This window comes from Pristiophorus japonicus, chromosome 3 (genome assembly GCF_044704955.1).
Source record: "Pristiophorus japonicus isolate sPriJap1 chromosome 3, sPriJap1.hap1, whole genome shotgun sequence".
Classification (NCBI taxonomy): domain Eukaryota; kingdom Metazoa; phylum Chordata; class Chondrichthyes; family Pristiophoridae; genus Pristiophorus; species Pristiophorus japonicus.
Window position 1 is genome coordinate 74,861,999 of NC_091979.1, and position 23,082 is coordinate 74,885,080.

The 23,082-nt window shown below is 58.3% G+C and overlaps 1 protein-coding gene across 1 annotated transcript; it reads left to right on the forward strand.

Annotated features, from left to right (window-relative positions):
* Nucleotides 1-19,886: 19,886 nt before the first annotated feature.
* LOC139254013 (5-hydroxytryptamine receptor 5A-like) lies at nt 19,887-22,543 on the forward strand. The gene is made up of 2 exons (XM_070873610.1): nt 19,887-20,585; nt 22,211-22,543. The coding sequence occupies exons 1-2, from the start codon at nt 19,887-19,889 to the stop codon at nt 22,541-22,543; spliced, it is 1,032 nt and encodes a 343-aa protein (XP_070729711.1).
* Nucleotides 22,544-23,082: the final 539 nt, after the last annotated feature.

Sequence of the window (23,082 nt, forward strand, 5' to 3'; positions counted from 1 at the left end):
TGCCGATACCCGGACTTACGGCTCTCCACGCACCTCCCAACTGCTGAATTTGCGGCCTTTATAGGCTTCTCGCCGATCACCGGACTCACGCCTCAGCGCCGCACCTCCCGACAGCTGAACTCGCAGCCTTTATAGGCCTCTCACCGATCCCCGGACTCACGCCTCTCCACGCACCTCCCGACTGCTGAACTCGCGGACTTTATAGGCCTCTCCCGATCCCCGGACTCACGCCTCAGCGACGCACCTCCCAACTGCTGAATTTGCAGCCTTTATAGGCCTCTCGCCGACCACGGACTCACGCCTCAGCGACCCACCTCCCGACTGCTGAACTCACGGCCTTTATCGGCCTCTGCCGATCCCCGGTCTCACGCCTCAGCGCCGCACCTCCCGACTGCTGAACTCGCGGCCTTTATAGGCCTCTCGCCGATCCCCGGACTGACGCCTCTCCACGCACCTCCCGACTGCTGAACTCACGGCCTTTATAGGCCTCTCGCCGATCCCGGACTCACGCCTCAGCGACCCACCTCTCGACTGCTGAACTCGCAGCCTTTACAGGCCTCTGCCGATGCCCGGACTCACGCTTCTCCACGCACCTCCCGACTGCTGAATTTGCGGCCTTTCTAGGCCTCTCGCCGATCCCTGGACTCACGCCTCTCCACGCACCTCCCGACTGCTGAACTCACGGCCTTTACAGGCCTCTGCCGATCCCCGGACTCACGCCTCAGCGACCCACCTCCCGACTGCTGAACTCGCGGCCTTTATAGGCCTCTGCCGATCCCCGGACTCACGCTTCTCCATGCACCTCCCGACTGCTGAACTCGCAGCCTATACAGGCCTCTGCCGATCCCCGGACTCACGCTTCTCCACGCACCTCCCGACTGCTGAACTCGCGGCCTTTATAGACCTCTGCCGATCCCCGGACTCACGCTTCAGCGACCCACCTCCCGACTGCTGAACTTGCGGCCTTTATAGGCCTCTGCCGATCCCCGGACTCACGGTTCAGCGACCCACCTCCCGACTGCTGAACTCGCAGCCTTTACAGGCCTCTGCCGATCCCCGGACTCACGCTTCTCCACGCACCTCCCGACTGCTGAACTCGCAGCCTTTATAGGCCTCTCACCGACCATGGACTCACGCCTCAGCGACCCACCTCCCGACTGCTGAACTCGCGGCCTTTATAGGCCTCTCACCGATCCCCGGACTCACGACTCTACACGCACCTCCCGACTGCTGAACTCACGGCCTTTATAGGCCTCTCGCCGATCCCCGGACTCACGCCTCAGCGACCCACCTCTCGACTGCTGAACTCGCAGCCTTTACAGGCCTCTGCCAATCCCCGGACTCACGCTTCTCCACGCACCTCCCGACTGCTGAATTTGCGGCCTTTATAGGCCTCTCGCCGATCCCCGGACTCACGCCTCTCCACGCACCTCCCGACTGCTGAACTCACGGCCTTTATAGGCCTCTCGCCGACCCCGGACTCACGCCTCAGCGACCCACCTCCCGACTGCTGAACTCGCGGCCTTTACAGGCCTCTGCCGATCCACAGACTCACGCTTCTCCATGCACCTCCCGACTACTGAACTCGCGGCCTTTATAGGCCTCTGGCGATCTCCGAACTCACGCCTCAGCGACACACCTCCCGACTGCTGAACTCGCGGCCTTTATAGGCCTCTGTCGATACCCGGACTCACGCCTCAGCGACCCACTTCCCGACTGCTAAATTCGCGGCCTTTATAGTTCTCTCACCAACCCTGGACTCATGCCTCAGCGACCCACCTCCCGACTGCTGAACTCACGGCCTTTATAGGCTTCTCGCCGATCCCGGACTCACGCCTCAGCGACCCACCTCCCGACTGCTGTACTCGCGGCCTTTATAGGCCTCTCGCTGATCCCCAGACTCACGCCTCAGCGACCCACCACTCGACTGCTGAACTCGCGGCCTTTATCGGCCTCTGCCGATCCCCGGACTCACGTCTCAGCGACCCACCTCTCGACTGCTGAACTCGCGGCCTTTATAGTCCTCTCACCAACCCTGGACTCACGCCTCAGCAACGCACCTCCCGACTGCTGAACTCGCAGCCTTTACAGGCCTCTGCCGATCCCCGGGCTCACGCTTCTCCACGCACTTCCCGACTGCTGAACTCGCGGCCTTTATAGGCCTCTGCCGATCTCCGGACTCACGCCTCAACGACCCACCTCCCGACTGCTGAACTCGCGGCCTTCATAGGCCTCTGCCGATACCCGGACTTACGCCTCTCCACGCACCTCCCAACTGCTGAACTCACGGCCTTTATAGGCCTCTCGCCGACCCCGGACTCAAACCTCAGCGACCCACCTCCCGACAGCTGAACTCACGGCCTTTATAGGCTTCTCGCCGATCACCGGACTCACGCCTCAGCGCCGCACCTCCCGACTGCTGAACTCGCAGCCTTTATCGGCCTCTCGCCGATCCCCGGACTCACGCCTCTCCACGCACTTCCCGACTGCTGAACACGCGGCCTTTATAGGCCTCTGCCGATCCCCGGACTCACGCCTCAGCGCCGCACCTCCCGACTGCTGAACTCGCGGCCTTTATAGGCCTCTCGCCGATCCCCGGACTCACGCCTCTCCACGCACCTCCCGACTGCTGAACTCACGGCCTTTATAGGCCTCTCGCCGATCCCCAGACTCACGCCTCAGCGACCCACCTCCCGACAGCTGAATTCGCGGCCTTTATAGTCCTCTCACCAACCCTGGACTCACGCCTCAGCAACGCACCTCCCGACTGCTGAAACCGCGGCCTTTATAGGCCTCTCGCCGATCCCCGGACTCACGCCTCAGCGACCCACCTCTCGACTGCTGAACTCGCAGCCTTTACAGGCCTCTGCCGATACCCGGACTTACGCCTCTCCACGCATCTCCCAACTGCTGAATTTGCGGCCTTTATAGGCCTCTCGCCGACCCCGGACTCACGCCTCAGCGACCCACCTCCCGACAGCTGAACTCACGGCCTTTATAGGCTTCTCGCCGATCACCGGACTCACGCCTCAGCGCCGCACCTCCCGACAGCTGAACTCGCAGCCTTTATAGGCCTCTCACCGATCCCCGGACTCACGCCTCTCCACGCACCTCCCGACTGCTGAACTCGCGGACTTTATAGGCCTCTCCAGATCCCCGGACTCACGCCTCAGCGACGCACCTCCCAACTGCTGAATTTGCGGCCTTTATAGGCCTCTCGCCGACCCCGGACTCACGCCTCAGCGACCAACCTCCCGACTGCTGAACTCACGGCCTTTATAGGCCTCTGCCGATCCCCGGACTCACGCCTCAGCGACCCACCTCTCGACTGCTGAACTCGCAGCCTTTACAGGCCTCTGCCGATGCCCGGACTCACGCTTCTCCACGCACCTCCCGACTGCTGAATTTGCGGCATTTCTAGGCCTCTCGCCGATCCCTGGACTCACGCCTCTCCACGCACCTCCCGACTGCTGAACTCACGGCCTTTATAGGCCTCTCGCCAACCCCGGACTCACGCCTCAGTGACCCACCTCCCGACTGCTGAACTCGCAGCCTTTACAGGCCTCTGCCGATCCCCGGACTCACGCTTCTCCACGCACCTCCCGACTACTGAACTCGCGGCCTTTATAGGCCTCTGGCGATCTCCGGACTCACGCCTCAGCGACACACCTCCCGACTGCTGAACTCGCGGCCTTTATAGGCCTCTGTCGATACCCGGACTCACGCCTCAGCGACCCACCTCCCGACTGCTAAATTCGCGGCCTTTATAGTCCTCTCACCAACCCTGGACTCATGCCTCAGCAACGCACCTCCCGACTGCTGAAACCGCGGCCTTTATAGGCCTCTCAGCGACCCCGGACTCACGCCTCAGCAACGCACCTCCCGACAGCTGAACTCGCGGCATTTATAGGCCTCTCGCCGATCCCCGGACTCACGCCTCAGCGACCCACCTCCCGACTGCTGAACTCACGGCCTTTATAGGCCTCTCGCTGATCCCCAGACTCACGCCTCAGCGACCCACCACCCGACTGCTGAACTCGCGGCCTTTATAGGCCTCTGCCGATCTCCGGACTCACGTCTCAGCGACCCACCTCTCGACTGCTGAACTCGCAGCCTTTACAGGCCTCTGCCGATCCCCGGGCTCACGCTTCTCCACGCACTTCCCGACTGCTGAACTCGCGGCCTTTATAGGCCTCTGCCGATCCCCGGACTCACGCCTCAGCGCCGCACCTCCCGACTGCTGAACTCGCGGCCTTTATAGGCCTCTGCCGATCCCCGGACTCACGCCACAGCGCCGCACCTCCCGACTGCTGAACTCGCGGCCTTTATAGGCCTCTCGCCGATCCCCGAACTCACGCCTCTCCACGCACCTCCCGACTGCTGAACTCACGGCCTTTATAGGCCTCTGCCGATACCCGGACTCACGCCTCAGCGACCCACCTCCCGAATGCTGAATTCGCGGCCTTTATAGTCGTCTCACCAACCCTGGACTCACGCCTCAGCAACGCACCTCCCGACTGCTGAAACCACGGCCTTTATAGGCCTCTCACCGACCCCGGACTCACGCCTCAGCAACGCACCTCCCGACTGCTGAACTCGCGACCTTTATAGGCCTCTGCCGATCCCCGGACTCACCCCTCAGCGACGCACCTCCCAACTGCTGAACTCGCAGCCTTTATAGGCCTCTGCCGATCCCCGGACTCACCCCTCAGCGACGCACCTCCAGTCTGCTGAACTCGCGGCCTTTATAGGCTCTGCCAATCCCCGGACTCACGCCTCTCCACGCACCTCACGACTGCTGAACTCGCGGCCTTTAAAGGCCTCTCCCGATCCCCGGACTCACGCCTCAGCGACCCACCTCCCGACTGCTGAACACACGGCCTTTATAGGCTTCTCGCCGATCCCCGGACTCACACCTCAGCGACCCACCTCCCAACTGCTGTACTCGCGGCCTTTATAGGCCTCTCGCCGATCCCCGGACTCACGCCTCAGCGACCCACCTATCGACTGCTGAACTCGCGGCCTTTACAGGCCTCTGCCGATCCCCGGACTCACGCTTCTCCACGCACCTCCCAACTGCTGAATTTGAGGCCTTTATAGGCCTCTCGCCGATCCCCGGACTCACGCCTCTCCACGCACCTCCCGACTGCTGAACTCGCGGCCTTTATAGGCCTCTGCCGATCCCCGGATTCACGCCTCTCCACGCACCTCCCGACTGCTGAACTCGCGACCTTTATAGGCCTCTGCCGATCCCCGGACTCACGCCTCAGCGACGCACCTCCCAACTGCTGAACTCGCAGCCTTTACAGGCCTCTGCCGATCCCCGGACTCACGCTTCTCCACGCACCTCCCGACTGCTGAACTCGCGGCCTTTATAGGCCTCTGCCGATCCCCGGACTCACGCTTCAGCGCCGCACCTCCCGACTGCTGAACCCACGGCCTTTATAGGCCTCTCGCCGACCCCGGACTCACGCCTCAGCAACGCACCCCGCGACTGCTGAACCTGCGGCCTTCATAGGCCTCTCGCCGACCCCGGACACACGCCTCAGCGACCCACCTCCCGACTGCTGAACTCACGGCCTTTAAAGGCTTCTCGCCGATCCCCGGACTCACGCCTCAGCGACCCACCACCCGACTGCTGAACTCGCGGCCTTTATAGGCCTCTCGCCGATCACCGGACTCACGCCTCAGCGACCCACCTCCCGACAGCTGAATTCGCGGCCTTTATAGTCCTCTCACCAACCCTGGACTCACGCCTCAGCAACACACCTCCCAACTGCTGAAACCGCAGCCTTTATAGGCCACTCGCCGATCCCCGGACTCAAGCCTCAGTGACCCACCTCTCGACTGCTGAACTCGCAGCCTTTACAGGCCTCTGCCGATCCCCGGACTCACGCTTCTCCACGCACCTCCCAACTGCTGAACTCGTGGCCTTTACAGTCCTCTGCCGATCTCCGGACTCACGCCTCAACGACCCACCTCCCGACTGCTGAACTCGCGGCCTTCATAGGCCTCTGCCGATACCCGGACTTACGGCTCTCCACGCACCTCCCAACTGCTGAATTTGCGGCCTTTATAGGCTTCTCGCCGATCACCGGACTCACGCCTCAGCGCCGCACCTCCCGACAGCTGAACTCGCAGCCTTTATAGGCCTCTCACCGATCCCCGGACTCACGCCTCTCCACGCACCTCCCGACTGCTGAACTCGCGGACTTTATAGGCCTCTCCCGATCCCCGGACTCACGCCTCAGCGACGCACCTCCCAACTGCTGAATTTGCAGCCTTTATAGGCCTCTCGCCGACCACGGACTCACGCCTCAGCGACCCACCTCCCGACTGCTGAACTCACGGCCTTTATCGGCCTCTGCCGATCCCCGGTCTCACGCCTCAGCGCCGCACCTCCCGACTGCTGAACTCGCGGCCTTTATAGGCCTCTCGCCGATCCCCGGACTGACGCCTCTCCACGCACCTCCCGACTGCTGAACTCACGGCCTTTATAGGCCTCTCGCCGATCCCGGACTCACGCCTCAGCGACCCACCTCTCGACTGCTGAACTCGCAGCCTTTACAGGCCTCTGCCGATGCCCGGACTCACGCTTCTCCACGCACCTCCCGACTGCTGAATTTGCGGCCTTTCTAGGCCTCTCGCCGATCCCTGGACTCACGCCTCTCCACGCACCTCCCGACTGCTGAACTCACGGCCTTTACAGGCCTCTGCCGATCCCCGGACTCACGCCTCAGCGACCCACCTCCCGACTGCTGAACTCGCGGCCTTTATAGGCCTCTGCCGATCCCCGGACTCACGCTTCTCCATGCACCTCCCGACTGCTGAACTCGCAGCCTATACAGGCCTCTGCCGATCCCCGGACTCACGCTTCTCCACGCACCTCCCGACTGCTGAACTCGCGGCCTTTATAGACCTCTGCCGATCCCCGGACTCACGCTTCAGCGACCCACCTCCCGACTGCTGAACTTGCGGCCTTTATAGGCCTCTGCCGATCCCCGGACTCACGGTTCAGCGACCCACCTCCCGACTGCTGAACTCGCAGCCTTTACAGGCCTCTGCCGATCCCCGGACTCACGCTTCTCCACGCACCTCCCGACTGCTGAACTCGCAGCCTTTATAGGCCTCTCACCGACCATGGACTCACGCCTCAGCGACCCACCTCCCGACTGCTGAACTCGCGGCCTTTATAGGCCTCTCACCGATCCCCGGACTCACGACTCTACACGCACCTCCCGACTGCTGAACTCACGGCCTTTATAGGCCTCTCGCCGATCCCCGGACTCACGCCTCAGCGACCCACCTCTCGACTGCTGAACTCGCAGCCTTTACAGGCCTCTGCCAATCCCCGGACTCACGCTTCTCCACGCACCTCCCGACTGCTGAATTTGCGGCCTTTATAGGCCTCTCGCCGATCCCCGGACTCACGCCTCTCCACGCACCTCCCGACTGCTGAACTCACGGCCTTTATAGGCCTCTCGCCGACCCCGGACTCACGCCTCAGCGACCCACCTCCCGACTGCTGAACTCGCGGCCTTTACAGGCCTCTGCCGATCCACAGACTCACGCTTCTCCATGCACCTCCCGACTACTGAACTCGCGGCCTTTATAGGCCTCTGGCGATCTCCGAACTCACGCCTCAGCGACACACCTCCCGACTGCTGAACTCGCGGCCTTTATAGGCCTCTGTCGATACCCGGACTCACGCCTCAGCGACCCACTTCCCGACTGCTAAATTCGCGGCCTTTATAGTTCTCTCACCAACCCTGGACTCATGCCTCAGCGACCCACCTCCCGACTGCTGAACTCACGGCCTTTATAGGCTTCTCGCCGATCCCGGACTCACGCCTCAGCGACCCACCTCCCGACTGCTGTACTCGCGGCCTTTATAGGCCTCTCGCTGATCCCCAGACTCACGCCTCAGCGACCCACCACTCGACTGCTGAACTCGCGGCCTTTATCGGCCTCTGCCGATCCCCGGACTCACGTCTCAGCGACCCACCTCTCGACTGCTGAACTCGCGGCCTTTATAGTCCTCTCACCAACCCTGGACTCACGCCTCAGCAACGCACCTCCCGACTGCTGAACTCGCAGCCTTTACAGGCCTCTGCCGATCCCCGGGCTCACGCTTCTCCACGCACTTCCCGACTGCTGAACTCGCGGCCTTTATAGGCCTCTGCCGATCCCCGAACTCACGCCTCTCCACGCATCTCCCGACTGCTGAACTCACGGCCTTTATAGGCCTCTGCCGATACCCGGACTCACGCCTCAGCGACCCACCTCCCGAATGCTGAATTCGCGGCCTTTATAGTCGTCTCACCAACCCTGGACTCACGCCTCAGCAACGCACCTCCCGACTGCTGAAACCGCGGCCTTTATAGGCCTCTCACCGACCCCGGACTCACGCCTCAGCAACGCACCTCCCGACTGCTGAACTCGCGGCCTTTATAGGCCTCTGCCGATCCCCGGACTCACGCCTCAGCGACGCACCTCCAGACTGCTGAACTCGCGGCCTTTATAGGCTTCTGCCAATCCCCGGACTCACGCCTCTCCTCGCACCTCACGACTGCTGAACTCGTGGCCTTTATAGGCCTCTCCCGATCCCCGGACTCACGCCTCAGCGACCCACCTCCCAACTGCTGTACTCGCGGCCTTTATAGGCCTCTCGCCGATCCCCGGACTCACGCCTCAGTGACCCACCTCTCGACTGCTGAACTCGCGGCCTTTACAGGCCTCTGCCGATCCCCGGACTCACGCTTCTCCACGCACCTCCCGACTGCTGAATTTGAGGCCTTTATAGGCCTCTCGCCAATCCCCGGACTCACGCCTCTCCACGCACCTCCCGACTGCTGAAATCACGGCCTTTATAGGCCTCTCGCCAACCCCGGACTCACGCCTCAGTGACCCACATCCCGACTGCTGAACTCGCGGCCTTTACAGGCCTCTGCCGATCCCCAGACTCACGCTTCTCCACGCACCTCCCGACTGCTCAACTCGCAGCATTTACAGGCCTCTGCCGATCCCCGGACTCACGCTTCAGCGCCGCACCTCCCGACTGCTGAACTCGCAGCCTTTACAGGCCTCTGCCGATCCCCGGACTCACGCTTCTCCACGCACCTCCCAACTGCTGAACCCACGGCCTTTATAGGCCTCTCGCCGACCCCGGACTCACGCTTCAGCAACGCACCCCGCGACTGCTGAACCCGCGGCCTTTATAGGCCTCTCGCCGACCCCGGACACATGCCTCAGCGACCCACCTCCCGACTGCTGAACTCGCGGCCTTTATAGGCCTCTGCCGATCTCCGGACTCACGCCTCAGCGACCCACCTCCCGACTGCTGAACTCGCGGCCTTTATAGGCCTCTGCCGATCCCCGGACTCACGCCTCAGCGACCCACCTCTCGACTGCTGAACTCGCAGCCTTTACAGGCCTCTGCCGATCCCCGGACTCACGCTTCTCCACGCACCTCCCGACTGCTGAACCCGCGGCCTTTATAGGCCTCTCCCGATCTCCGGACTCACGCCTCAGCGACCCACCTCCCGACTGCTGAACTCGCGGCCTTTATAGGCCTCTGCCGATCCCCGGACTCACGCTTCAGCGCCGCACCTCCCGACTGCTGAACTCGCAGCCTTTACAGTCCTCTGCCGATCCCCGGACTCACGCTTCTCCACGCACCTCCCGACTGCTGAACCCGCGGCCTTTATAGGCCTCTCCCGATCCCCGGACTCACGCCTCAGCGACCCACCTCCCGACTGCTGTACTCGCGGCATTTATAGGCCTCTCGCTGATCCCCAGACTCACGCCTCAGCGACCCACCTCCCGACTGCTGAACTCGCGGCCTTTATAGGCCTCTGCCGATCTCCGGACTCACGCCTCAGCGACCCACCTCCCGACTGCTGAACTCGCGGCCTTTATAGGCCTCTGCCGATCCCCGGACTCACGCCTCAGCGACCCACCTCTCGACTGCTGAACTCGCAGCCTTTACAGGCCTCTGCCGATCCCCGGACTCACGCTTCTCCACGCACCTCCCGACTGCTGAATTTGCGGCCTTTATAGGCCTCTCGCCGATCCCCGGACTCAAGCCTTTCCACGCTCCTCCCGACTGCTGAACTCGCGGCCTTTATAGGCCTCTCGCCGATCCCCAGACTCACGCCTCAGCAACGCACCTCCCGACTGCTGAACTCGCGGCCTTTATAGGCCTCTGTCGATACCCGGAGTCACGCCTCAGCGACCCACCTCCCGACAGCTGAATTCGCGGCCTTTATAGTCCTCTCACCAACCCTGGACTCACGCCTCAGCAACGCACCTCCCGACTGCTGAACCCACGGCCTTTATAGGCTTCTCGCCGATCCCCGGACTCACGCCTCAGCGCCGCACCGCCCGACGGCTGAACTCGCGGCCTTTATAGGCCTCTGCCGATCCACGGACTCACGCCTCAGCGCCGCACCTCCCGACGGCTGAACTCGCGGCCTTTATAGGCCTCTGCCGATCCCCGGACTCACGCTTCAGCGCCAAACCTCCCGACTGCTGAACTCGCGGCCTTTATAGGCCTCTCCCGATCCCCGGACTCACGCCTCAGCGACGCACCTCGCAACTGCTGAATTTGCGGCCTTTATAGGCATCTCGCCGACCCCGGACTCACGTCTCAGCGACCCACCTCCCGACTGCTGAACTCGCGGCCTTTATGGGCTTCTGCCGATCCCCGGACTCACGCCTCAGCGACCCACCTCTCGACTGCTGAACTCGCAGCATTTACAGGCCTCTGCCGATCCCCGGACTCACGCTTCTCCACGCACTTCCCGACTGCTGAACTCGCGGCCTTTATAGGCCTCTGCCGATCTCCGGACTCACGCCTCAGCGACCCACCTCCCGACTGCTGAACTCGCGGCCTTTATAGGCCTCTGCCGATACCTGGACTCACGCCTCAGCGACCCACCTCCCGACTGCTGAATTCGCGGCCTTTATAGTCCTCTCACCAACCCCGGACTCACGCCTCAGCAACGCACCTCCTGACTGCTGAACTTGCGGCCTTTATAGGCCTCTGCCGATCCCCGGACTCACGCTTCAGCGCCAAACCGCCCGACGGCTGAACTCGCGGCCTTTATAGGCCTCTGCCGATCCACGGACTCACGCCTCAGCGCCGCACCTCCCGACGGCTGAACTCGCGGCCTTTATAGGCCTCTGCCGATCCCCGGACTCACGCTTCAGCGCCAAACCTCCCGACTGCTGAACTCGCGGCCTTTATAGGCCTCTCCCGATCCCCGGACTCACGCCTCAGCGACGCACCTCGCAACTGCTGAATTTGCGGCCTTTATAGGCCTCTCGCCGACCCCGGACTCACGTCTCAGCGACCCACCTCCCGACCGCTGAACTCGCAGCATTTACAGGCCTCTGCCGATCCCCGGACTCACGCTTCTCCACGCACTTCCCGACTGCTGAACTCGCGGCCTTTATAGGCCTCTGCGGATCTCCGGACTCACGCCTCAGCGACCCACCTCCCGACTGCTGAACTCGAGGCCTTTATAGGCCTCTGCCGATACCTGGACTCACGCCTCAGCGAACCACCTCCCGACTGCTGAATTCGCGGCCTTTATAGTCCTCTCACCAACCCCGGACTCACGCCTCAGCAACGCACCTCCTGACTGCTGAACTTGCGGCCTTTATAGGCCTCTGCCGATCCCCGGACTCACGCTTCAGCGCCAAACCTCCCGACTGCTGAACTCGCGGCCTTTATAGGCCTCTCCCGATCCCCGGACTCACGCCTCAGCGACGCACCTCCCAACTGCTGAATTTACGGCCTTTATAGGCCTCTCGCCGACCCCGGACTCACGTCTCAGCGATCCACCTCCTGACAGCTGAACTCGCGGCCTTTATAGGCCTCTCGCCGATCCCCAGACTCACTCCTCAGCGCTGCAACTCCCGACTGCTGTACTCGTGGCCTTTATAGGCCTCTGCCGATCCCCAGACTCACGCCTCTCCACGCACCTCCCGACTGCTGAACTCGCAGCCTTTATAGTCCTCTCACCGACCCTGGACTCACGCCTCAGCAACGCACCTCCCGACTGCTGAACTCGCGGCCTTTATAGGCTTCTGCCGATCCCCGGACTCACGCCTCAGCGACCCACCTCTCGACTGCTGAACTCGCAGCATTTATAGGCCTCTGCCGATACCTGGACTCACGCCTCAGCGACCCACCTCCCGACTGCTGAATTCGCGGCCTTTATAGTCCTCTCACCAACCCTGGACTCACGCCTCAGCAACGCACCTCCCGACTGCTGAACTCGCAGCCTTTATAGGCCTCTGCCGATCCCCGGACTCACGCCTCAGCGATGCACCTCCCAACTGCTGAACTCGCAGCCTTTATAGGCCTCTACCGATCCCCGGACTCACGCTTCAGCGACCCACCTCCTGACAGCTGAACTCGCGGCCTTTATAGGCCTCTCGCCGATCCCCAGACTCATACCTCACGCTGCAACTCCCGACTGTTGAACTCGTGGCTTTTATATGCCTCTGCCGATCCACGGATTCACGCCTCTCCGCGCACCTCCCGACTGCTGAACTCGCGGCCTTTATAGGCCTCTGCCGATCCCCGGACTCACGTCTCAGCAACGCACCTCCCGACTGGTGAACTCGCGGCCTTTATAGGCTTCTGCCGATCCCCGGACTCACGCTTCAGCGACCCACCTCCCGACTGCTGAACTCGCGGCCTTTATAGGCCTCTGCCGATCCCCGGACTCACGCCTCAGCGACGCACCTCCCGACTGGTGAACTCGCGGCCTTTATAGGCTTCTGCCGATCCCCGGACTCACGCTTCAGCGACCCACCTCCCGACTGCTGAACTCGCGGCCTTTATAGGCCTCTGCCGATCCCCGGACTCACGCTTCTCCACGCACCTCCCGACTGCTGAATTTGCGGCCTTTATAGGCCTCTCGCCGATCCCCGGACTGACGCATCTCCACGCACCTCCCGACTGCTGAACTCACAGCCTTTGTAGGCCTCTGACGATCCCCGGACTCACGCTTCTCCACGCACCTCCCGACTGCTGAACTCACGGCCTTTATAGGCCTCTCGCCGACCCCGGACTCACGCCTCAGCAACACACCTCCCGACTGCTGAACTCGTGCCTTTATAGGCCTCTGCAGATCCCCGGACTCACGCTGCTCCATGCACCTCCCGACTGCTGAACTCGCAGCCTTTACAGGCCTCTGCCGATCCCCGGAGTCACGCTTCTCCACGCACCTCCCGACTGCTGAACTCGCAGCCTTTGTAGGCCTCTGCCGATCCCCGGACTCACGCTTCTCCACGCACCTCCCGACTGCTGAACTCGCAGCCTTTGTAGGCCTCTCGCCGACCCCGGACTCACGCCTCAGCAACGCACCTCCCGACTGCTGAAACCGTGGCCTTTATAGGTCTCTCGCCGACCCCGGACTCACGCCTCAGTGACCCACCTCCCGACTGCTGAACTCGCGGCCTTTATAGGCCTCTCGCCGATCCCCGGACTCACGCCTCAGCGACCCACCTCTCGACTGCTGAACTCGCAGCCTTTGTAGGCCTCTGCCGATCCCCGGACTCACGCTTCTCCACGCACCTCCCGACTGCTGAACTCATGGCCTTTATATGCCTCTCGCCGACCCCGGACTCACGCCTCAGCAACGCACCTCCCGACTGCTGATACCGTGGCCTTTATAGGTCTCTCGCCGACCCCGGACTCACGCCTCAGCAACGCACCTCCCGACTGCTGAATTTGCGGCCTTTTTAGGCCTCTCGCCGATCCCCGGACTCACGCTGCTCCATGCACCTCCCGACTGCTGAACTCGCGGCCTTTATAGGCTTCTGCCGATCTCCGGACTCACGCCTCAGTGACCCACCTCCCGACTGCTGAACTCGCGGCCTTTACAGGCCTCTGCCAATTCCCGGCCTCACGCCTCAGCGACCCACCTCCCGACTGCTGAACTCGCGGCCTTTATAGGCCTCTCGCTGACCCTGGACTCACGCCTCAGCGACCCACCTCCTGACTGCTGAACTCGCGGCCTATATAGGACTCACGCCGATCCCCGGACTCACGCCTCAGCGACCCACCTCTCGACTGCTGAACTCGCAGCCTTTACAGGCCTCTGCCGATCCCCGGACTCACGCCTCAGCGCCGCAACTCCCGACTGCTGTACTCGCGGCCTTTATAGGCCTCTGCCAATCCCCGGACTCACGCTTCTCCACGCACCTCCCGACTGCTGAACTTACGGCCTTTATAGGCCTCTCGCCGACTCCGGAATCACGCCTCAGTGACCCACCTCCCGACTGCTGATTTCGCGGCCTTTAAAGGCCTCTGCCGATCCCCGGACTCACGCCTCAGCGCCGCAACTCCCGACTGCTGTACTCGCGGCCTTTATAGGCCTCTGCCAATCCCCGGACTCACGCCTCTCCACGCACCTCCCGACTGCTGAACTCGCAGCATTTATAAGCCTCTGCCGATCCCCGGACTCACGCCTCAGTGCCGCACCTCCCGACTGCTGAACTCGCGGCCTTTATAGGCCTCTCGCCGATCCCCGGACTCACGCCTCTCCACGCACCTCCCGACTGCTGAACTCGCGGCCTTTATCGGCCTCTGCCGATACCCGGACTCACGCCTCAGCGACCCACATCCCGACTGCTGAACTCGCGGCCTTTATAGTCCTCTCGCCGATCCCCGGACTCACGCCTCAGCGCTGCAACTCCCGACTGCTGAACTCGCGGCCTTTATAGGCCTCTCGCCGATCCCCGGACTCACGCCTCTCCACGCACCTCCCGACTGCTGAACTCACGGCCTTTATAGGCCTCTCCCGATCCCCGGACTCACGCCTCAGCGACGCACGTCCCGACTGCTGAATTTGCGGCCTTTTTAGGCCTCTCGCCAATCCCCGGACTCACGCCTCTCCACGCACCTCCCGACTGCTGAACTCGCGGCCTTTATAGGCCTCTGCCAATCTCCGGACTCACGCCTCAGCGACCCACATCCCGACTGCTGAACTCGCGGCCTTTATAGTCCTCTCACGAACCCTGGACTCACGCTTCAGTAATGCACCTCCCGACTGCTGAAACCGTGGCCTTTATAGGCCTCTCGCCGACCCCGGACTCACGCCTCAGCAACGCACCTCCCGACTGCTGAACTCGCGGCCTTTATAGGCCTCTGCCGATCCCCGGACTCGCGCCTCAGCGACGCACCTCCCGACTGCTGAACTCGCGGCCTTTATAGACCTCTCCCGATCCCCGGACTCACGCCTCAGCGACGCACCTCCCAACCCTTTATAGGCCTCTCGCCGACCCCGGACTCACGCCTCAGCGACCCACCTCCCGACTGCTGAACTCGCGGCCTTTATAGGCCTCTTACGATCCCCGGACTCACGCTTCAGCACCAAACCTCCCGACTGCTGAACTCGCGGCCTTTATAGGCCTCTCGCTGATCCCGGACTCACGCCTCAGCGACCCACCTCCCGACTGCTGAACTCGCGGCCTTTATAGGCCTCTCACCGACCCTGGACTCACGCCTCAGCAACGCACCTCCCGACTGCTGAACTCGCGGCCTTTATAGGCCTCTCGCCGACCCCGGACTCACGCCTCAGCAACGCACCTCCCGACTGCTGAACTCGCGGCCTTTATAGGCCTCTCGCCGACCCCGGACTCACGCCTCAGCAACGCACCTCCCGACTGCTGAACTCGCGGCCTTTATAGGCTTCTCGCCGATCCCCGGACTCACGCCTCAGCGACCCACCTCCCGACTGCTGTACTCGCAGCCTTTATAGGCCTCTGCCAATCCCAGGACTCACGCTTCAGCGCCAAACCTCCCGACTGCTGAACTCGCGGCCTTTATAGGCCTCTGCCGATCCCCGGACTCACGCCTCAGCGACGCACTTCCCGACTGCTGAACTCGCGGCCTTTATAGGCCTCTTGCTGATCCCCAGACTCACGCCTCAGCGCTGCAACTCCCGACTGCTGAACTCGCGGCCTTTATAGGCCTCTGCCGATCCTCGGACTCACGCCTCAGCGACGCACCTCCCGACTGCTGAACTCGCGGCCTTTATAGGCCTCTCGCCGATCCCCGGACTCACGCCTCTCCACGCACCTCCCGACTGCTGAACTCGCAGCCTTTATAGGCTTCTGCCGATCCCCGGACTCACGCCTCTCCACGCACCTCCCGACTGCTGAACTCACGGCCTTTATAGGCCTCTCCCGATCCCCGGACTAACGCCTCAGCAACGCACCACCCGACTGCTGAACTCGCAGCCTTTTATAGGCCTCTCGCCAATCCCCGGACTCACACCTCTCCACGCACCTCTCGACTGCTGAACTCGCGGCCTTTATAGGCCTCAGCCGATCCCCGGACTCACGCCTCAATGACGCACCTCCCGACTGCTGAACTCGCGGCCTTTATAGGCCTCTGCCAATACCCGGACTCACGCCTCAGCAACGCACCTCTAACTGCTGAACTCGCGGCCTTTATAGGCCTCTCACCGATCCCCGGACTCACGACTCAGCGACGCCTCAGGGGAGCCAAAGATTGGCAACAGCTATGCTCTGAAATTGTTGAACTTGATGTTGAGTCCAGAAGGCTGTAAAATGCCTAAACAAAAGGTGAGTGCTGTTCCTCGAGCTTGCGCTGAGCTTGGTTAGAGACAAGGAGAAAAAAAGAAACAGGCTCTGAGTCACTGAGTACCTACTGAAGGTAGGCATGCAGGTACAGCAGGCAGTAAAGAAAACAAATGGCATGCTGGCCTTCATAGCAAGAGGATTTGAGTATAGGAGCAAGGGAGTCTTATGGCAGTTGTACAAGTCCTTGGTGAGACCACACCTTGAGTATTGTGTGCAGTTTTGGTCTCTTAATCTGAGGAAGGATGTGTTTTCTATTTAGGGAGTGCAGCGGATGCATTGACGGTCATTTTCCAACATTCCGGAGACTCTGGATCGGTTCCTGTGGAGTGGAGGGTGGCCGGTGTAGCCCCACTTTTTGAAAAGGGAGGGAGAGAGAAGACAGGGAGTTGTGGACCGGTCAGCCTGACGTCGGTGGTGGGTGGAATGATGGAGTCAATTGTTGAGGATGTCATAGCGGTGCATTTGGAAAGAGGTGACATGGTGGGTCTGGGTCGGCGTGGATTTGTTGTGGGGGGGAGGTCATGCTTGACAGATCTTCTGGAATTTTTTGAGGATGTTTCCAGTGGAGTGGACAGGGGAGAGCCGGTTGATGTGGTGTATTTGGACTTTTGGAGGGCTTTCAGCGGGGTCCCACACAAGAGATTGGTGTGCAGGGTTGGAGCACATGGGATTAGGGGTGGTGTGCTGACGTGGATTGGGAGCTGGTTGGCGGACGGAAAGCGGAGAGTGGGAGTAGTTGGGTACTTTTCAGGGTGGCGGGTGGTGACTGGTGGGGTACCGCAGGGTTCTGTGCTGGGGCCCCAGCTGTTTACATTGTACATTGATGATTTGGACAAGGGGATTGGGTGTGATATCTCCGGGTTTGCAGATGGCGCTGGGTTGGGTGGCGGTGTGAGCTGTGGGGAGGGTGCTGTGAGGCTGTGGAGTGACTTGGATAGGTTGGGTGAGTGAGCAAGTGCATGGCAGATGAGGTGTAGTGTGGATGGATGTGGGGTTGTCCACTTTGGTGGTGGAAGCGGAGAGACAGACTATTGTCTGAGTGGTGGCAGATTGGGGAAGGGGGAGGTGCGGCGAGGCCTGGGTGTCATGGTGCATCAGTTGTTGGGGGTTGGCGTGCAGGTGCAGCGGGCGGTTGGGAGGGTGGGTGGCATGTTGGCTTTCGTGGCGAGGGAATTTGGGTACGGGGGCAGGGAGGTGCTGCTGCAGTTGTGCAGGACCATGGTGGGGCCGCGCCTGGAGTATTGTGTACAGTTTTGGTCTCCTGGCTTGAGGAGGGACATTCTTACTGTTGGGGGAGTGCAGCGAGGGTTTGCCAGGCTGATTCCCGGGATGGCGGGACTGACATATCAAGAAGGACTGGATCGGCTGGGCTTGTATTCACTGGCGTTCAGAAGAATGAGAGGGGATCTCATGGAAACGTTTAAGATTCTAATGAGTTTGGACATGTTGGATGCAGGAAGAATGTTCCCAATGTTGGGGAGGTCCAGAGCCAGGGGGTCACAGTCTAGGGATAGGGGTAGGCCATTTGGGACCGAGATGGGGAGAAACTTCTTCACTCAGAGAGTGGTGAACCTGTGGAATTCTCTACTACAGAAAGTTGTTGAGGCCAATTCACTAAATATATTCAAAAAGGAGTTAGATGTAGTCCTTACTACTAGGGGGATCAAGGAGTCTGGCGAGAAAGCAGGAATGGGGTACTGAAGTTGCATGTTCAGCCATGAACTCATCGAAGGGCCAAATGGCCTACTCCTGCACCTATTTTCTATGTTTCTATGTTTCTATGAGGTGGGGGGGGGGGGCGAGGGCAGGGGAGCCAAAGATTGGCGGAGGGCAGGGGAGCCAAAGATTGGCAACGGCTATGCTCTAAAATTGTTGAACTTGATGTTGAGTCCAGAAGGCTGTAAAGTGCCTAAACAAAAGGTAAGGTGCTGTTCTTCGAGCTTGTGTTGAGCTTGGTTGGAACAGTGTAGGAGACCGAGAACAGAGAGGTCAGAGTGAAAATGGAGTGACGAATTAAAGTGACAAGCTCAGGGTCACACTTGTGGAATGGATGGAGGTGCTCCACAAAGCGATCACCCAATCTGCGTTTGGTCTCCCCAATGTAGAAGAGACCACATCGTGAGCAGTGAATACAGTATACTAAATTGAAAGAAGTACAAGTAAATCGCTGTTTCACCTGGAAGGAGTGTCTGGGGCCATGACAGTGGGAAGGGAGGAGGTAAAAGGGCAAGTATTGCATCTCCTGCACTTGCACGGAAAGGTGTCGTGGGAAGGGGAGGGGGTGCTGAGGGTGATTGTGGAATGGATCAGGATGACTGATGTAAATATTGATTATACGTGAAACACAAAAGGTTAGCTTGAGGTGAGAAAGGCTTCGTGCACATCCCAGACTTTAATACTTTCGTTGCCACATAAAGCTTTAACAGTGGTGGAGGAGCGTGTTGGGAAGTAACTGCATGCAATGGACAGTGGTAATTTCATCCGGATCTATTTTCCTCCCTGCTGTGGTAAATCTGCGATAAGAGTGAAAGAGGGCATGTTCTAAGTATACGTAAAGCAAAAAATTACATTTGCCCTTTACCTGCAGGCTTAATGAATCCTATTGTTACTATACTTTCACTGATGTTAAGTGCATTATCATGCTTTTAATGCGCATAATAAATCCCAAAACAATACTGTTAGCAATGTTTGAATTAGAGGGAAACCATGCCACCGGGTAACAGGCAGTTGGTCCTAAGCCAGTATGTAAAGAGTTAGATACGGACACAAGGTGATCTCAAAACTCCGTATCTCTTTTTGGGAGCAGGTTTCTTCTATTTCTGTGCCTCGTCAACAGGGTCATCACGCGGCGCGTTTTAGTCGCAAATTGCTCAGTACTTGAAGGATATTTGCATAGAGCGGCGGTGCTCCGCTGAGCATCAGGTGTAAGCTTCTTGGCAGAGCTTTGAAGTGGTAATACTAAAGAAGCTCGCTCTCTTACTGTTTGGTAAATAGATGCGCCAACTGAAAAATCCAGGATTCACTGGTCGTGTTTGACCAAGTTGAAAACCATGCAAGATATATAAAATAAAATATATAAAATGTAGGGCATTAATTTGCTGTGGCGGGATATATAAACTCAACTCGCTGAAAGAGGGCATTTTATTACTGCAGGTTGTTGGGAATGAAGTTAAATTGCGTATTATTTCAATCGGATGTTTATATGCGGAATTGAACTATCCTAGAATGTGCATTTGTTTAGCAAGGTAAAGCTGTGAATCATGTGCATCAACAGATCCGTGTTCCTCAATGAAAGCTCGGAGGGCAGCAGACTGAAGTGGGAATCTTTTACTGCCTTTCGTATCCTGATCGTGACTCTGTTGGCCCTTCTCACCATCGCCACCTTCGTGTGGAACTTGCTGGTCTTGGTAACTATCCTGAGAGTGAAGACCTTCCACCGAGTCCCGCATAACCTGGTGGCCTCCATGGCCGTCTCTGATGTGATGGTGGCCGCCTTGGTGATGCCGCTCAGCCTGGTAAACGAGCTGCTGGGAGGGCGCTGGGCTTTGGGCAGGTTCCTCTGCTATGTCTGGATTTCCTTCGATGTCCTCTGCTGCACGGCAAGTATCTGGAACGTTACTGCCATCGCCCTGGACAGGTTCTGGTCCATCACCAGGCACCTCGAGTACACGCTAAAGACCAGAAAGAGGATCTCCAATATCATGATCGTCCTGACTTGGGCGCTTTCCGCTGTCATTTCAATCTCTCCCTTTTTTGGATGGGGAGAAGTGTACTCCGCCGACAAAGAGAACTGCCACGTCAGCCAGGAGCCCTCCTATACCGTCTTTTCCACCTTTGGGGCCTTCTACCTGCCTCTATGCGTGGTTTTGTTCGTCTATTGGAAAATCTATAAGGCTGCCAAGTTCAGGATAGGGAGCCGCAGGAGGAATGCTGTTGTCCCCATGGCCGAAATACTGCAGGTAAAAGTGTTTGTGTCTTTGCCGCTCTTCCAAAACGATCAGATCTCTCATGTGCAGACCCACATCCAGCAGCGATGATATCCATCGACCATAAAGGCACCTCCTGTCAGTACTTCTCTAACAAACGCACGGGTCTGTCCTTCCTGTCACCCGGTTAGCCAGATTACACCATTAGAACGATCATTCAAATATATTTTGGTAAAATATTTCTTCTAGTGCAATCTTAAAAGCCTCACAATGCTCGTCCATATATGTCTATAACACCTATCGAAGTGTATTTTGGATTTGTTGGTGTGAAATCGTCACGTTTTAACTGGTGCGAAATGACAGCTAATGATGAACACAGACAGGGAGGCTGAAAGCAGACGGCAATGTGGCTTCTGGAGCTTCTTAAAACTTCCCAAACCCCGAGGGCAGGTGCTGGGACTTTCCTCTCAGTCGCAGCATTCTTTCAAATAATTGAATGTTAAACTCGGGCAATAGAATCAGGTCAAAAACAAGCGCATATTATTTTCAAAGTGCAATATCGGTACAATTTAAACTATTTTTATATAAAAACTATAAAAAAACGAACCGGAAAACATGCGTATCATTAACCTGGCAAACTTATCCACAGTTTACACTTTCACGGATTTTTACCTCGCGCTCTCTTTCCCAATTCTAAAAGTAAAGTTCTTGGAATAGATTTTAAAATGCCGAATGGTCGAACTGCTGTCGAGATTCTCACAAGATAAAATCAGAGGTCAGGTCTCGAGAGCGCTTCAAAGTGAGCTTCAGTCACAGGTTCACTGAGCTGACCGAGTGACCGGCAGGCGCTGTGACTGTGGACAGGGGACTGGGCGTGAGACGCGCACAGTATGTGCAACCGGATAAATAAAGTTGTGCTGAAGGGAGAAGGGGTTAGCGGACAAGGCTCTCGTTTGGGTTATTCCCTATCCGAAAACAAGCAGGGTCGCGGAGTCAGCAACTTGACCGGGGTGATGAAAAGGCAGACGGAGCAGCCTGCATCAGTCGGCGAGTTGGTGGCGTGATATGATAGTGGTGGAATAACGCAGCAAGAGCCGTGTGTTTCCGGACAACTCTGAATGTTGCAATGATTTATTCTGCCCTAGAAGAGAGTAGTGGCCCAATAACTCTCACAATGTGTTACATGATCTGAATTTATACTTGTCATTGGTCTTTCTCTCTGATATTAAGTCCCTCGGTTGGGAAAGTGGTGCTGAGCCTAGAATGCAGATCTCAATCATTTTTAATAATTCGTAACCCTTAACCCCAGTCCTTTACACGTTGGTTTCCGTTCTCTTGAAGTACAGTGTTACGAGGACAGGGCATTAGAATTACATAGGTACAAACAGGCAAATGGATTTCTGAATGGTAATATAGTGACAACATACACCATACGGATGGCTTAAATGGTTAGTATTATGAATGATCAGCCGGGGTCAAATATCAACGGACAGTAGGCAGCACTGATAGCTCATAAAAGAGTCAACACCTCCAGGGGTTATTATTTAAGTAATAATGATATTCGGGTACAGTATTCAGTGAGATTTGAACATTGAGCGCAGAAGTTTTGTGTCCTGCTCCCTGCGGATGATGTTTTTAATTTGTGAACCTTGTTGTAGGTGAAAGAAGCCAGTCACCAGCCCCAGATGGAGTGTGCGGTCCGCCACGCTGCCCTGACCTTCCAGGCGGACGGAGAAGCTTGGCGTCAGCAGAAGGAAAAGAAAGCAGCGGTGATGGTGGGGATCCTGATCGGGGTATTTGTCCTGTGCTGGACCCCGTTCTTCATCACGGAACTTATCAGTCCTCTGTGCTCTTGCAACATCCCCCCTGCCTGGAAAAGTATATTTGTCTGGCTCGGTTACTCCAATTCCTTCTTCAATCCTCTCATCTACACATCTTTCAACAAGAATTACAACAACGCTTTCAGATATTTATTCATAAAGCAGCGATAAAAGATTAGATGTAAACGGATGAATCTGCCCTTTGGCGGTGTCCTGAAGTCACTGAACAACAGTACCATTCCGCCCTTGTAACTGATAAAACACGCCCAATACTTAATTATGTTTAATCTCTGATTATAAAGGTTAGAGATCTCAAGTCTGAATTATAAAAACATATCAAACCAGCTATTTTACCGTGAGTTGTTGCAATACTCGATTTAATTATTATTTCGAAAAGTCTCGTTAAATTAAATGTGATGTCGGGGTGGGGGGGGGGGGGGGATCCCCTTCGAGGAACAGAATTACCGACTGTAGCTAACTTTACAATGAAAGCGTATTCGCCCATACATGGACACTAACATCTTTCACCTCCCGGGCTATATTATTCAAACAATCCCAAATAAAACACATCGCTATTTTATTATATAAGATATTGTCGCTGTTTAAAATGATATAATATTCTTAGTTATATTTTCAAGAAGTTGGTATTTTAATAAATGATGGAATAATTGCAGCTTTAAAACTGAGTGAACTGTAAATCTTTTTTGTGT